The sequence below is a fragment of the Oncorhynchus kisutch genome, linkage group LG29 (genome assembly GCF_002021735.2).
Source record: "Oncorhynchus kisutch isolate 150728-3 linkage group LG29, Okis_V2, whole genome shotgun sequence".
NCBI lineage: Eukaryota > Metazoa > Chordata > Actinopteri > Salmoniformes > Salmonidae > Oncorhynchus > Oncorhynchus kisutch.
The window spans coordinates 4,415,563-4,432,584 of NC_034202.2; the positions used below are offsets into that span (position 1 = coordinate 4,415,563).

Sequence of the window (17,022 nt, forward strand, 5' to 3'; positions counted from 1 at the left end):
TTGATATCACATACATTATCAAGCATTTCACACACATTATCCAGATACTGACTGTTAGCACTTGGTGGTCTATAGCAGCTTCCCAGAAGAATGGGCTTTAGGTGAGGCAGATGAACCTGCAGCCATATTACTTCAACAGTATTTGACATTAGATCGTCTCTAAGCTTTACAGGAGTGTGGTTCTGAATATAGACGGCAACACCGCCTCTGTTGACATTTGTCTTTCCGGTACATGTTATAACCATGTATTGCTACCACTGTATCATCAAAGGTAATATCTAAGTGAGTTTCAGAGATAGCCAGAATAAGAATGTCATCTGTTACAAGCAAGTTATTGACTTCATGGACCTTGTTTCTTAGGCTGCATATATTAATATGGGCTATTTTTAGCACTTTTCTGGGTTGCTTGATTGTTTTTAATGCTTTACTTGGAAGCTTATTAGAGGTAGACTTGCTCATGTTATTTACAATGGAGCTGATAGTGCAGGGTGAGCTGCATACGGTGGTCTTCCTACTATTGCACACAGCCTCAGTGCTAACAGTGTAACTCTGGTTTATACTCTCATGATTACTGCTTACAATAGCTGTAGGATAAACAGATGCATTCTGTGCCAATGCCCCTAAGATCATGTACATTTGATGCAGCATTATGACGACATTGTCACAATGGTAGGGATTAACTGAGCAGGTCTTGGATCATTTACCAGTCATTGTTTCAACGTAGCCTTGAAGTGCATGGACAGAGTCCAGGAGTCAAGATGATTTGGATGGGCTCCGTCATTCCTGTAGAGTATCTTCTGTTTCCAGAAGGTATCAATAAAAGTGACTCCACCAGAGCTACAGTAGCCAGATAAGTAATACCAACAGTCTGTTGAATCTTTAACACCCGCGGCCCAACTATGTTACTGGACCTGAAATGATTGCCCGTTTTTTGGAGTCTTTAAATGCTAAAATCAGTTCTTTAAAATCAATTTTCAAATGTTCTGAGCTAGCACTTCTGATGTCATTTGACCCCACATGGACTACTACAGTGTCAGCTCCCAGCATCTGTGGTAGAACAGTCTGAAGCAGCCTTGTTATGTCCTGTGCTCGCGTGGTAGAACAGTCTGAAGCAGCCCTGTTATGTCCTGTGCTCGCGTGGTAGAACAGTATGAAGCAGCCCTGTTATGTCCTGTGCTCGCGTGGTAGAACAGTATGAAGCAGCCCTGTTATGTCCTGTGCTCGCGTGGTAGAACAGTCTGAAGCAGCCCTGTTATGTCCTGTGCTCGCGTGGTAGAACAGTCTGAAGCAGCCCTGTTATGTCCTGTGGTAGAACAGTCTGAAGCAGCCATGTTATGTCCTGTGCTCGCGTGGTAGAACAGTATGAAGCAGCCCTGTTATGTCCTGTGCTCGCGTGGTAGAACAGTATGAAGCAGCCCTGTTATGTCCTGTGCTCGCGTGGTAGAACAGTCTGAAGCAGCCCTGTTATGTCCTGTGCTCGCGTGGTAGAACAGTATGAAGCAGCCCTGTTATGTCCTGTGCTCGCGTGGTAGAACAGTCTGAAGCAGCCCTGTTATGTCCTGTGCTCGCGTGGTAGAACAGTATGAAGCAGCCCTGTTATGTCCTGTGCTTGCGTGGTAGAACAGTCTGAAGCAGCCCTGTTATGTCCTGTGCTCCCGTGGTAGAACAGTCTGAAGCAGCCCTGTTATGTCCTGTGGTAGAACAGTCTGAAGCAGCCCTGTTATGTCCTGTGCACGTGTGGTAGAACAGTCTGAAGCAGCCCTGTTATGTCCTGTGCTCGCGTGGTAGAACAGTCTGAAGCAGCCCTGTTATGTCCTGTGGTAGAACAGTCTGAAGCAGCCCTGTTATGTCCTGTGCTCGCGTGGTAGAACAGTCTGAAGCAGCCCTGTTATGTCCTGTGCTCGCGTGGTAGAACAGTCTGAAGCAGCCCTGTTATGTCCTGTGCTCGCGTGGTAGAACAGTCTGAAGCAGCCCTGTTATGTCCTGTGCTCGCGTGGTAGAACAGTCTGAAGCAGCCCTGTTATGTCCTGTGGTAGAACAGTCTGAAGCAGCCCTGTTATGTCCTGTGCTCCCGTGGTAGAACAGTCTGAAGCAGCCCTGTTATGTCCTGTGCTCGTGCTCCTGTGGTAGAACAGTCTGAAGCAGCCTTGTTATGTCCTGTACTCGTGCTCCTGGGTAACACAGGGTTTTTGCCTTGGGAACCGAGATGTTTCTCACCATAGAGCTGCCTATGATGACAGCTGGTGATGTTGAAGGTGTCGGTCTCTCAGGCAGCCTCACGGTCTGGTGAGGCTGGAAGATCCGAGGATCTGAGCCAGATGTAGAAACCACCGGAGAGGGAGACAGAGCCGAGGACGAAGATGCAGGTACTTCCGGATCTGATCTTGATTGGGAAGCCACCAAGGACGAAGGCACCAGAACCTCTGGATCCAGGGCGGCAAAGCTGTTTCTGGTGTGTCAGTTCCGGGCTCAACATCTCCATGGAGACCCCCGTTGCCAGAGGACGCCTTCTTCCACGTCGAGTGACATACCTCCATGGCTGGTTGGTTGGGTCGAGATCAGCTCCATTCTCCAGGGAAAGGGGAGACCCCTTCGGGGATGGAACCCTGCCAAGCACCGGCCAGTTGGCTGTGAAGAGCCAACACGGCGGCAAAACTTCCACCAGACCTGCGTCCGGCAACTAGGGTGGAAGAAAAAGTAGGTTGGCTTGGGTTCCACAGTTGCTTATGTAGGTTTGCTACTTGCTTGCTAAGAGTAGCTACTTTACTCCTGTAGTCCTGCAAGCAAGAAGTTGCTACATTGGAAGTCAGCCTGGTCCACATTGTCCCCGAACATCATGACAGGAGAGTGACAGGTAAATAAAAAGGGAGAGTAGCACATTATGTTCAGGTGACTTGCTGTGTATAAATAAAATGTAATTCCTTGCTCCAGCAAATGTATTCAAATTAACAAAACAGAGTGATAGGAAAACATAACTATACAATGAGACTGTCACATAAGCCTACAGTGTCATAGGCCTGTAGCCCAATGTGATTAGTGAGAAATTAGCTTTATATCAAGTGCTGATATGCTGATATTTAGTCCTGCAGTTGTGTCTGTAATGTCAACTTTCTGCACTTTAGTTGCAGAGATTCAGAGAGGGCTACAGTCAATGGAGAGTGCTGCAAAGATAATTAGATGAGCATGTGCAGATATCGACCCAGACATGAGAGTTACTGAAGGAGGATGAGGATGCCATCATAGACATTCATGTATCCTTCGATGGCACTTGGCACAAGAGAGGGATTCACTTCCACCTACAGGATAGGTGTGTGCATTGGTGCTGGTATCAGCGAGCCATAGAAAATGGAGGCCATACATTTTTTTTTATAGAGAGTGGTACCTGTATATCATAGGATGTCAAATGATAACATCCTCAAAATAATATAGCACGGAGGAACCCAGAATGTCTGAACTCTGTAATATGGTCGCGATGCCCCAAAACTGTCTTCATGGGCAAAAGCCGCATTGCCGGAGCAGCCAGTATGGCAGTAGCCATGTTCAACGAGGGAGCCACTGCTATAACAAATGTGATGGACAGATTGTGGCTTGACATCACTTTGGTGACACTGGAGAAATCAGAGAGGCGTTGTGAGAGCTGATGCTGCTTCAATGGAGTGTGCCAAGCGTAGGCGCAGGTCCCATGACACAGTCAAGAAAGTAAAGCGTCACCAGCAACAACTCAGAGGGCCTTACATAGCTGATTAATCTTCTGCACATTTTCAACCATCCTTGTATGTGACAAATTGAGCAAAGTGATGTGTGAATTTGCCCAAAACTGCATATTTGCCCAACAGACCAGTATTCAAAGCATATGCTTGAAACAAAACTATTAAACATGCTAATGTAGTTGTAAAAGGTATATTTGATGTGTATATCAGTTTAGTAGTGATATGAATAAGAGTTTAATTAATGATCAATTCATTTCTCAGTCTTCAAAGGACGAACATTCCCATTATTCTACACAGGTTCTTAGATTTTTACAGAAGCTTTTTTTAACATCTTGTCATTTTGATTTTAAGTGTCACGTGTAAATATTTGCCAAATATGCATCCGTCATACATGTGAATAGTTATTTTTTTAAATCCATGAAATGACAATATTTTAATAAAATGATCTGTAGATGTCGGATCTTTGAGTTTATCACAATAAAACAAACCAAAAAAGCTGCCTTGAAGCAACGTGTTGAAAAACAGATTGTAAAATGTTAGCACATATTTAAGGACAGTTTGCCTCATTTGCATATCATTTAGAAATGTATAACATTTATATAATATAATAATATTTATGTATACTTTCAACTGGTAAAGTTTGTCTGATGAGTGTAAAGGGAGAAAAATCCCTATTTGCCGGTGGTGCCTGACCTTGAGCGTGGTTCAGATTCATTTAGATCTGTGGACCATATCTTTTTAATGGCTTGCTCAGAATATGAGCTTTCTAGAAGTTTGTATATATTATAGAAATTAGTCCTTTCTCGGGCCCAGATTATTTATAAATCCCATAATTGTATGGTTCGGTAGTCGGGTTTCCTAAGGGACTCCAGAGGCCAGCATAGCTGACTTACATTGTAAATAGAAAAAAGGATTTGCCTCGTAATGTGTATGATTATTATAATGTGTGTGCATCTTTCACATTTTGGAATGTTCTCACACTATTATTGTCCATGTTATCCGCAAGGGTACGGATCCCACATTTGGACCATTGGGGGGGGGGATGCAAAAGGCCACCCTCCAGATCGCAAGGCATTATTGTGAAATATTGGAGTATGGGCAAGCCATTTTGATTCCCAGTTAAGTTATTTTTCAATTTTACGCCAAATAGAAAGTGTGTGAACATAGGGTGTTCTATAGCATAGAGTTTTAGATGGGTGAGTCGATGGGTCGATGGAGTCTCGTCAGCCTTAAGGACAGATTCTGCTGGCTGTTACGAATCCCTTTGGCCCGACAGTCTGAGGGGGGGGAGGGGGAGGGGGGGGGGGGGGGGGGGGTAAACGAGACCCGTAACATAACTCAAATTATAGTGAAAGCATTCAAAAACACCCCTAAGCTAGACTCGCCTATTTCAACCACAGCTAACTAACCAACACTACAGTGGGTGGTCCGCCCAGTTCTAGCCAGTGTATTTCTATTTCAACCACAGCTAACTAACCAACACTACAGTGGGTGGTCCGCCCAGTTCTAACCAGTGTATTTAACAACGTTTATCTACGGGTAGTGTATGCCCATGGGCGAACTGTCTGGTTACCCCCTTTTCCCCACCAAACAAACACCATAACCAAAAACAATACTCACAGTTGGGGACAAAGTGACATGTATCCTAAAACAAACAAACACACACACACACACACACACACACACACACACACACACACACACACACACACGAGCTCTACAAACATATGGCATTTACAGAAAAACAACAGTCAGGGTTTTTAAACCAAGGGAAAGGAACTGTGATTGGGTAGGAGAAAAGGAGCAGGTGTCTGATTAGCGACTGATTGGGGAATGATGATTGCCACCTGTGAGTAGGGGAGATGGAGAGAAAATAAATACACACAGGATACCCACAGGATACTTGTGTCCGTAACACTGGCATTGGTACACTAACACAACATAGGATGTACACACAGATTACACACACTAAACGGTATCCCAGCCACATATTTCACCTGTGACCTTTGATCTGAGGCCAGAGCTGTCAGGTGTATAACCCATCCTCAACCTCTAATCCCCATCTTTCTCCCTCCATCTCCCGCCTCTTTCTCTGCCCCCCCCTCTCTCTCTGGGTGGCAGGGTGCTAATCTCAGATTATTTCTCTCATGATTAATCTGTCGTCATGTAATCTTTCTCTGTACAGCCATCTGCACTCCCTTCTTCCCTCTCTTACTCTCTGTTCCTCTCTCTCCGACATCACAGCAGCACTCTGCAAACTACACTAGAGCTACAGAGCCTAGGGGAAGTAAATACACCCCTTGTACAGTTGTCACATTGTGCTGCCTTAAAATGTCATTAAAAAAGTGTAACATTTAATGTTCTACACAACCAGCTCCACATTTTCCAAGAGGAAGAAAAGGTATAGAACTGTTTCTAAATTAAAGGTCTGGTGCAGTCAAAAAAAACATGATGTCACCAGGCAGTCTGAAAACCTCCTCCCACTCCATCCCAACAGGCTGTCTGAAAACCTCCTCCCACTCCATCCCAACAGGCAGTCTGAAAACCTCCTCCCACTCCATCCCAACAGGCAGTCTGAAAACCTCCTCCCACTCCATCCCAACAGGCAGTCTGAAAACCTCCTCCCACTCCATCCCAACAGGCAGTCTGAAAACCTCCTCCCACTCCATCCCAACAGGCAGTCTGAAAACCTCCTCCCACTCCATCCCAACAGGCAGTCTGAAAACCTCCTCCCACTCCATCCCAACAGGCAGTCTGAAAACCTCCTCCCACTCCATCCCAACAGACAGTCTGAAAACCTCCTCCCACTCCATCCCAACAGGCAGTCTGAAAACCTCCTCCCACTCCATCCCAACAGGCTGTCTGAAAACCTCCTCCCACTCCATCCCAACAGGCTGGAATTTCAGGCAGTCTGAAAACCTCCTCCCACTCCATCCCAACAGGCTGGAATTTCAGGCTGTCTGAAAACCTCATCCCACTCCATCCCAACAGGCTGGAATTTCAGGCAGTCTGAAAACCTCCTCCCACTCCATCCCAACAGGCAGTCTGAAAACCTCCTCCCACTCCATCCCAACAGGCAGTCTGAAAACCTCCTCCCACTCCATCCCAACAGGCAGTCTGAAAACCTCCTCCCACTCCATCCCAACAGGCAGTCTGAAAACCTCCTCCCACTCCATCCCAACAGGCAGTCTGAAAACCTCCTCCCACTCCATCCCAACAGGCAGTCTGAAAACCTCCTCCCACTCCATCCCAACAGGCAGTCTGAAAACCTCCTCCCACTCCATCCCAACAGGCAGTCTGAAAACCTCCTTCCACTCCATCCCAACAGGCAGTCTGAAAACCTCCTCCCACTCCATCCCAACAGGCAGTCTGAAAACCTCCTCCCACTCCATCCCAACAGGCAGTCTGAAATTCTCCTCCCACTCCATCCCAACAGGCAGTCTGAAAACCTCCTCCCACTCCATCCCAACAGGCAGTCTGAAAACCTCCTCCCACTCCATCCCAACAGGCTGGAATTTCAGGCAGTCTGAAAACCTCCTCCCACTCCATCCCAACAAGCTGGAATTTCAGGCAGTCTGAAAACCTCCTCCCACTCCATCCCAACAGGCAGTCTGAAAACCTCCTCCCACTCCATCCCAACAGGCTGTCTGAAAACCTCCTCCCACTCCATCCCAACAGGCTGTCTGAAAACCTCCACCCACTCCATCCCAACAGGCAGTCTGAAAACCTCCTCCCACTCCATCCCAACAGGCAGTCTGAAAACCTCCTCCCACTCCATCCCAACAGGCAGTCTGAAAACCTCCTCCCACTCCATCCCAACAGGCTGTCTGAAAACCTCCTCCCACTCCATCCCAACAGGCAGTCTGAAAACCTCCTCCCACTCCATCCCAACAGGCAGTCTGAAAACCTCCTCCCACTCCATCCCAACAGGCAGTCTGAAAACCTCCTCCCACTCCATCCCAACAGGCAGTCTGAAAACCTCCTCCCACTCCATCCCAACAGGCAGTCTGAAAACCTCCTCCCACTCCATCCCAACAGGCAGTCTGAAAACCTCCTCCCACTCCATCCCAACAGGCAGTCTGAAAACCTCCTCCCACTCCATCCCAACAGGCAGTCTGAAAACCTCCTCCCACTCCATCCCAACAGGCAGTCTGAAAACCTCCTCCCACTCCATCCCAACAGGCAGTCTGAAAACCTCCTCCCACTCCATCCCAACAGGCAGTCTGAAAACCTCCTCCCACTCCATCCCAACAGGCAGTCTTTTCAAACAGCTCTTTCACTAAAAGGGCATTATCAGAAATGTCATTGTCATGGAGTGTTGGTCAGGATCCAAATAAATATTAAAGGCGCAACACCCAGGTCTTTTGAACACCTAATCCTGGGATAGAGTTGTATTTTCCAGCGGGCCCATTAATCACTTTTTTTTTATGCAAAAGACTCACTAAAACGGCTTTCCAAGAGTGTTCCTGAGGGGTCCAGTGTAAGTGCTGGCTTAAACCTCCTTGGAAATCAGAGACTTTGAAGGTTTGAATATTGCTGTCCATCAATGACTCCCAACCCAATTGAGCTTGAGCAATTTTGACAAAAACAGTGGATATACTGTATGCTGCCCTGAGAGTTGGTAGAATCTTATTCCAAATGATTTACAGCTGTAATTGCTGCCAAAGGTGCTTCCACCAAGTGTTAACTCTAGGGTGTGAAGACATATGCAATCAAGACATCTTAGGTTTATTTATTTATTTATTTTTTAGAAAATGTTCTATAGTTTTCTATAGTTCTATAGTGCTTGTGTAGATCAATAGGGAAAACGTGACAACTGTGCAAGGGGTGGGTAGACTTTCACTAGGCACTGTACTTGGGTTCAGAACACAAACACACACACACACACTACTGTATCTCCCTATGAGCAACGGGCAGTTGTGATCTATCTGTGTAGCCCAGTGGTTACATACTGTAACTAACAGGAATGGACCAGGACCACACCTCTTTTCCTCTCTCTGTCTGAATCACCCATTAATCTATTCTCTCCAACCCTCTCTCTCCCCATCAACCCCCGCCACCACCTCAAGGATGAAATGGGTTCTCCTACACTGGGTTGGGTGTGTTTGAGTGTGCATGTGTGTGTTCTGATGGATGACAATGCTACTCTTGCTCTGTGTCTGAACTTTGGGAACCAGGAAGACAGACATAGAAGCTACAATATCATCCGCTGCACCACTGGTGTCGCTTAGCAATCATCTCAATACACACACACACACACACGTTTTTTTCATATTGTTGCTATGGGGCAGTATTCTACATCCACTAGCTATATATCCATTCCATTTATATCCACCATATAGGAGCATAATTGGTGTCTGGTCTCTTACATTTCAATGATTGTGTTTGATTATTTTATTCTTTCTATATTGTTCTAGGATCATTTGTTCTAGGATCATTCCTTTTTACATCCACACTTATCCTCAGCATTCTTCATACCCCTTATGGTGTTCATGTCCGTCTCACTCTCTCCTCCATCTCATCACTTCATCCAGAGATGGAAATCCAGCCCCAAAATTCACATCTTGGTGAGGATATCATTGTATCCCTCTTCCCCCCTCTTCTCCTCTCTTCCTCCCTTTTATTCTCTCCACCCCTTCTCCTCTCCCTCCTCCCTTTTATTCTCTCCACCCCTTCTCCTCTCTTCCTCCCTTTTATTCTCTCCACCCCTTCTCCTCTCTTCCTCCCTTTTATTCTCTCCACCCCTTCTCCTCTCCCTCCTCCCTTTTATTCTCTCCACCCCTTCTCCTCTCTTCCTCCCTTTTATTCTCTCCACCCCTTCTCCTCTCTTCCTCTCTTTTATTCTCTCCACCCCTTCTCCTCTCTTCCTCCCTTTTATTCTCTCCACCCCTTCTCCTCTCCCTCCTCCCTTTTATTCTCTCCACCCCTTCTCCTCTCTTCCTCCCTTTTATTCTCTCCACCCCTTCTCCTCTCCCTCCTCCCTTTTATTCTCTCCACCCCTTCTCCTCTCTTCCTCCCTTTTATTCTCTCCACCCCTTCTCCTCTCTTCCTCCCTTTTATTCTCTCCACCCCTTCTCCTCTCCCTCCTCCCTTTTATTCTCTCCACCCCTTCTCCTCTCTTCCTCCCTTTTATTCTCTCCACCCCTTCTCCTCTCTTCCTCCCTTTTATTCTCTCCACCCCTTCTCCTCTCTTCCTCCCTTTTATTCTCTCCACCCCTTCTCCTCTCCCTCCTCCCTTTTATTCTCTCCACCCCTTCTCCTCTCCCTCCTCCCCTGTTTCTTTCCTCTTCTTCTCTCTCCACCTCCTCTCTTCCTCCTCTCCTCTCTTCTTCTCTCTCCACCTCCTCTCTTTCTCCCTTCTCTCTCCACCTCCTCTCTTTCTCTCTTCTTCTCTCTCCACCTCCTCTCTTTCTCCCTTCTTCTCTCTCTCTCCATCCTCTTTTCCTCCTCTCCTCTCTTCTTCCTCTCCTCTTCTCCTGTCTGCCTTCTTTATCACATTTTCAATTGTCTCTTACTCATCCTCTCTTCATGAGTCACTTGTCAGTGATTGCTCATTCAGACAGTCCACCTGAGAGTGTGTGAGAGAGACAGACAGATATGCTATGTTGCATTGCTACGGGTTTGACATGAAGTATTACCCGACTTGGTATGAGGGGCTAGCCATTCTCCCAAACACAATCAGTTATTGTGTGTGTGTGTGTGTGTTTTCTCTAAAGTGCCTGTGTTCTGGTTTGTTGTTGGTCTTGGTCAAATATACCAAGTTCCAGGTTCCACTAAAACGTCTGATATGCATTGATATGATTGATGGCATTGGAGTGCTTCTCGCTACATCTCACACATGCTCATTGGGTAGGTGGTACAGCGGAAGGGGAGTGGTGGGTATGGGTAGGGTCGCAGATGAAGAGACCTAATCCAATTCAGCTCTAAACCATTTGATCTGTTGAACTTCCAGTTGATCAGACTTGTGTTATATGAGCTGTAGGTTGTCTATCTATCTCGGCTCAATCACTTCTAACCCAGCCCACACACACTAACCACACCCTTCGATAGCCTCAATCACTTCTAATCCCGCCCGCCCGCCCACAGACACTAACCATGCCCTCTGATAGGCTGGCTGCACACTAACATCCGGTTGTTTACGAACCCGCTGAGGCTAATATGGCTGAGGTCTGAGGAAATGGACTCATTCAATTGCACTGGACTGATATACTGGGCAGGATCAATACTGTGAGTCAGTGGGTGTGCAGCCAGCCTATCAGAGGGTGGTCCGGGGGTGGCAGCTTAACCAGTAGACCAGCCTCTGGCACATATGCCTTTTATCTAACCTCACCCACATCCTTACACCAACATCTCTCACTTTCCCTGTCTGTTGTGCCATAATTTAACCCATTTCTTTTGGTCCACTGCTGCAGCCTAACAGCACGAGAAACAGCACAGTCACCAGCCCCAAAGGAACCCCCACTGCTGCACTGGTACACTCCTCCTTTAAATCACTCCGTCTCCCTCTGTCTCTTCAACTCTATTCTCTATTTGTCTCTGTCAGTCTCAATTTCCTCTGTGTTTTTGTTGGTCTGTGTCTGTTTATCTTTCTCTCACCATATCAGTCTGTCTGTCGATCTGTCTTTGTCTCTGCATCTGTCTCTCTTTCTGTCTCTGTCTTTGTCTTTGCCCGTCTTAACCCCTCATCGCCTACCTGTCAGTATTGGTTCTGTGTGCATGTGATTATTTGCATGTGTGTTTTTGTGTGTGACTATGTGTACATAGTCACACACACACAGGTTGTAATAGCTTTCAGGTGCCATCATTGAGTAGCTACCATGACTAACTGGTTGAAGCGCAGTCACCAGTCATTTGGTCTATTTGTGGGTGTTGTTGTGTGTCACTCAAGTGACGATATGGGTGCTGGTTGGCTTTGGGTTTTGATTTGGGTTCATTTTAGGTTCTTGCCAGTGTGAGAATGCATGGCTATGCGAGACAAATTTTGGGATTTAGTTTTCTTTGAGGAATTCTTCATATTACCATTTCCTTCCATTAAGCCTTTGATAACCCAGGGGAAAATCTCTCTCTCTCTTCCTTAAATATAACCAGTGTTCTTCTCTCACTCTCTCCCTCCATATCTCTTTCTCTCTCTTTTCTCCGCTCCCTATTTCATCTCTTATGTGTCTCTCTCTCTGTTTGTTCCCCCTCCCTCTCTATCTCTCTATAGGAGCCTCAGACCACTGTTATCCATGTGGATAGGAACAAGGTACATCCTTCTTCCTTCTTTTTCTCTACGCCTTTCAGTCTTCTCATCTCTGTCTTCTCTTGCTTTGTCCTTGGCAAGCTGGTGTGTTAGCGTATTATAGCACATGCATGCGCACGTGTGTGTGAGTGAGTGTGTCAGTGTGTGCGTGTCTATTATGACTCCTGGTTGGAGAGTGTTGTGTGGGTTGTAGGTCTGGTCTTTGTGGGGTTTTTTAGGTCTGGTGAGCCTGCATTCCGCAGTCAGACAGACCTGGGAACAGCTGCTTTGTATAATCACATTGACACAAAACATTATGTGGAGATATATTGTCCACTATCGCCACCTTGTGGAAGTAAATGGAACCAAAATCTGGTGGTTTAGACTGGTATAGATCACTGCATGTATGGACAGCACACTGGATGTGTGTCATATTTAAGGTGGACAGCAGGCGTGTGTGTGGGTGGGTGGGTGGGTGCGCGTGTGTGTCTGCATTGATATGTGTCATTGACGTGTCCCTCTGTGTCTACAGGACTCATCTGACAGCAACACCACTATTGAGGACGAGGATGTGAAACGTGAGTCTGACACACACACAGAAAAGAGGGAGAGTAAAAAGGGAGGAGAGGGGAAGGAAGGGCATTTGAGGATGTCCAGCTGCTAAGTATACATTAATCTCTTCTGCTGGCCTGCTGAAAGAGAGAAAGAGCAAGGGATAGGGGGAGGGATAAAGGGATAGAGGGAGATGGACCTTCCCTGGTAAGTCTTATCTATGTACAGGAATAGCATGATGAGCTCAACGTGCCACACAGGCAATGAGAGAGGGTAGAGGGAAGGAGAAAGGGACTGAGCGAAAGAGGAGTAGGAGAACAGCGCGGGAACAGAAGGACAGACTGAGGGATACGAGGAAAGGGACAGAGCGAAAGAGGAGTAGGAGAACAGCGCGGGAACAGAAAGACAGACGGAGGGATACGAGGAAAGGGAGAGAAGGAGGAGAATAAAAGAGAAGAGAAAGCCACAGAAAAGAGAGCAAGAGAGTCAAAGAAAGAAAGGAGGAGGGAGAGGAGAAGGGGTGGAGAGAAAGAAAGGAGGAGGGAGAGGAGAAGGGGTGGAGAGAAAGAAAGGAGGAGGGAGAGGAGAAGGGGTGGAGAGAAAGAAAGGAGGAGGGAGAGGAGAAGGGGTGGAGAGAAAGAAAGGAGGAGGGAGAGGAGAAGGGGTGGAGAGAAAGAAAGGAGGAGGGAGAGGAGAAGGGGTGGAGAGAAAGAAAGGAGTTCTCCATTGAGGATGAAAGACTTTTCCAGGGAAGGTTCTAGTGACTGTAGCCCAGTGGACTATATCCCGTCAAGTCGTTCTATTGGAGAGGTCTTCATTCTGCATGGCCCTGCATATACCTCTATGGAAACCTGAGTGGCAGGACTGTACATTATGGGTGAGTGTGTATACCATGCTAGGAAAGAGTGTGTGAGGGTACTTATGCGTGGCTCAGAGGATGAGAGAGCAATAAAAAGAGAGCTGATTGAGAGGATTTACCAACATGAATAGCAAGCAGTCTGGTGAGTAACTCTGCTATGACAACAACCCTCACTCTGTAGTTGAGTTACACAATGCAGTGTGTGTTTGTGACTGTGTGACTGCGTTTTGTACGTGTGAATGTACAGTATGTGTGTGAGCTTCTGCTGTGTGTTCGAAAGTGTAACAATGTGTTGCTCAATCGTTTTACTGTCCCGTACCTGTGGTCACTATGTTATTGGTTCCCTCTGCAGTGCGAAAACAGGAGATCATCAAGATCACTGAGCAGCTGATTGAAGCTGTCAACAATGGAGACTTTGAGGCCTACGCGTGAGTACACTACAACTCGCAGCCTGCACCTTACCATAACACTACACATCTGAGCCTGCACCTGACCCCAAAACTGCAACTCCCAGACTGCACCTCACCCTAATAATGTCTGCTAAATGATTGTGCGTAATGAGGTAATTTCCCAGAGATCAGTGCATTTTAGCTAAGGCAAAATGGTGCCCTATTACTCCTAGTCTGCGCCTCACTATAACAATACAACGCCCATTCTGCACCTCATCATCATCCTACATTTAGAGGTTCTATACTGAAATTGCTTGAGCCTGAGCTGTTGCTTTGAGCTGATTTGTTGTGAGCGGATGTGTTGTATTGTGTTGTGTGTTTTCAACAGGAAGATCTGTGACCCATGCCTGACGTCATTTGAGCCGGAGGCCCTGGGGAACCTTGTGGAGGGCATGGACTTTCACCGGTTCTACTTCGACAACCGTAAGACAACCATTACACAACCACAAACAACAACAGGTGCCACAAACAAACCTTTCTCGCCCCCCCCACCACACAACAACTACACAACTATTATACAACCACTACACAACACAGCCACTACACAACTATTACACAACCACAAACAACAACAGGTGCCACAAACAAACCTTTCTCGCCCCCCCACCACACAACAACTACACAACTATTATACAACCACTACACAACACAGCCACTACACAACTATTACACAACCACAAACAACAACAGGTGCCACAAACAAACCTTTCTCCCCCCCCCCCCCCCCCACCACACAACAAATACACAACTATTATACAACCTTTAACATTTCTCTCTCTAGTTCTCTCTAAGAACAGTAAGCCCATCCACACCACCATCCTCAACCCTCACGTCCACCTGATTGGTGAAGACGCCGCCTGCATTGCCTACATCCGGCTCACGCAATTTGTCGATGGCACGGGCCGCCCACGCTCCAGCCAATCAGAGGAGACGAGGGTGTGGCATCGCCGGGAGAGCAAGTGGCAGAACGTTCACTTCCACTGCTCTGGAGCACCGGCCGCACCGCTGCAGCAGTAAACTGGTACACATAAACACACACGCACAAAACCACGTACACACTCACTCACTCACTCACTCACTCACACGCTCACTCACTCACTCACTCACACACTCACTCACACGCTCACTCACTCACTCACACGCTCACTCACACGCTCACTCACACGCTCACTCACTCACTCACACGCTCACTCACACGCTCACTCACTCACTCACTCACTCACACGCTCACTCACTCACTCACTGTATACGTGTGTGTGTGTGCTTTTGTCTTCCAGGAGGAGTAAGAGAGAGGGGAAAGGGAGAAAGAGAGTTGTAGAGTGAGAGAGGAGAGGAGGATGGAGAGAGATACCTGCCCCCCCCCCCCATTGCAGCGCTCCCTAATGGCCAGTGCATGCTACTGCAGCGCAACAACACACAACCTCAACCCCCCCTGGACGGACACACACACACTAGCTGCAGCATCTGACTGCTACTGCAACCATATCAATCCATTAGAAATGTTTTCAGACTCAAACCAACAGTCCTGTATTCAAGCTCTCCTCTCCCTCTCTCCCTCTGCTATAGACCCACCCCTGGCACACATACATATAGGATCTACAGTTTAAATCCAAGCTCTCCTCTCCCTCTCTCCCTCTGCTATAGACCCACCCCTGGCACACATACATATAGGATCTACAGTTTAAATCCAAGCTCTCCTCTCCCTCTCTCCCTCTGCTATAGACCCACCCCTGGCACACATACATATAGGATCTACAGTTTAAATCCAAGCTCTCCTCTCCCTCTCTCCCTCTGCTATAGACCCACCCCTGGCACACATACATATAGGATCTACAGTTTAAATCCAAGCTCTCCTCTCCCTCTCTCCCTCTGCTATAGACCCACCCCTGGCACACATACATATAGGATCTACAGTTTAAATCCAAGCTCTCCTCTCCCTCTCTCCCTCTGCTATAGACCCACCCCTGGCACACATACATATAGGATCTACAGTTTAAATCCAAGCTCTCCTCTCCCTCTCTCCCTCTGCTATAGACCCACCCCTGGCACACATACATATAGGATCTACAGTTTAAATCCAAGCTCTCCTCTCCCTCTCTCCCTCTGCTATAGACCCACCCCTGGCACACATACATATAGGATCTACAGTTTAAATCCAAGCTCTCCTCTCCCTCTCTCCCTCTGCTATAGACCCACCCCTGGCACACATACATATAGGATCTACAGTTTAAATCCAAGCTCTCCTCTCCCTCTCTCCCTCTGCTATAGACCCACCCCTGGCACACATACATATAGGATCTACAGTTTAAATCCAAGCTCTCCTCTCCCTCTCTCCCTCTGCTATAGACCCACCCCTGGCACACATACATATAGGATCTACAGTTTAAATCCAAGCTCTCCTCTCCCTCTCTCCCTCTGCTATAGACCCACCCCTGGCACACATACATATAGGATCTACAGTTTAAATCCAAGCTCTCCTCTCCCTCTCTCCCTCTGCTATAGACCCACCCCTGGCACACATACATATAGGATCTACAGTTTAAATCCAAGCTCTCCTCTCCCTCTCTCCCTCTGCTATAGACCCACCCCTGGCACACATACATATAGGATCTACAGTTTAAATCCAAGCTCTCCTCTCCCTCTCTCCCTCTGCTATAGACCCACCCCTGGCACACATACATATAGGATCTACAGTTTAAATCCAAGCTCTCCTCTCCCTCTCTCCCTCTGCTATAGACCCACCCCTGGCACACATACATATAGGATCTACAGTTTAAATCCAAGCTCTCCTCTCCCTCTCTCCCTCTGCTATAGACCCACCCCTGGCACACATACATATAGGATCTACAGTTTAAATCCAAGCTCTCCTCTCCCTCTCTCCCTCTGCTATAGACCCACCCCTGGCACACATACATATAGGATCTACAGTTTAAATCCAAGCTCTCCTCTCCCTCTCTCCCTCTGCTATAGACCCACCCCTGGCACACATACATATAGGATCTACAGTTTAAATCCAAGCTCTCCTCTCCCTCTCTCCCTCTGCTATAGACCCACCCCTGGCACACATACATATAGGATCTACAGTTTAAATCCAAGCTCTCCTCTCCCTCTCTCCCTCTGCTATAGACCCACCCCTGGCACACATACATATAGGATCTACAGTTTAAATCCAAGCTCTCCTCTCCCTCTCTCCCTCTGCTATAGACCCACCCCTGGCACACATACATATAG

General features: G+C 47.3%; 1 protein-coding gene across 17 annotated transcripts in view; it reads left to right on the forward strand.

Moving 5' to 3' along the window:
• The window catches only part of LOC109873539 (calcium/calmodulin-dependent protein kinase type II subunit beta), a 95,612-nt gene extending 80,424 nt beyond the window's left edge, over positions 1-15,188 (forward strand). For 5 of the 17 annotated variants that reach the window (XM_031809159.1, XM_031809153.1, XM_031809161.1 and 2 more), the window contains 8 exons: positions 9,245-9,277; positions 11,123-11,182; positions 11,917-11,955; positions 12,464-12,509; positions 13,695-13,770; positions 14,120-14,214; positions 14,573-14,812; positions 15,069-15,188. In XM_031809159.1, the coding sequence (XP_031665019.1) occupies positions 9,245-9,277; positions 11,123-11,182; positions 11,917-11,955; positions 12,464-12,509; positions 13,695-13,770; positions 14,120-14,214; positions 14,573-14,808 (585 nt within the window). In that variant the 3' untranslated portion in view covers positions 14,809-14,812; positions 15,069-15,188. The remainder of the gene's footprint in view (positions 1-9,244; positions 9,278-11,122; positions 11,183-11,916; positions 11,956-12,463; positions 12,510-13,694; positions 13,771-14,119; positions 14,215-14,572; positions 14,813-15,068) is intronic. The other 12 variants (XM_031809155.1, XM_031809166.1, XM_031809157.1 and 9 more) reach the window with 4 other exon arrangements.
• The last annotated feature ends 1,834 nt before the right edge of the window (positions 15,189-17,022 follow it).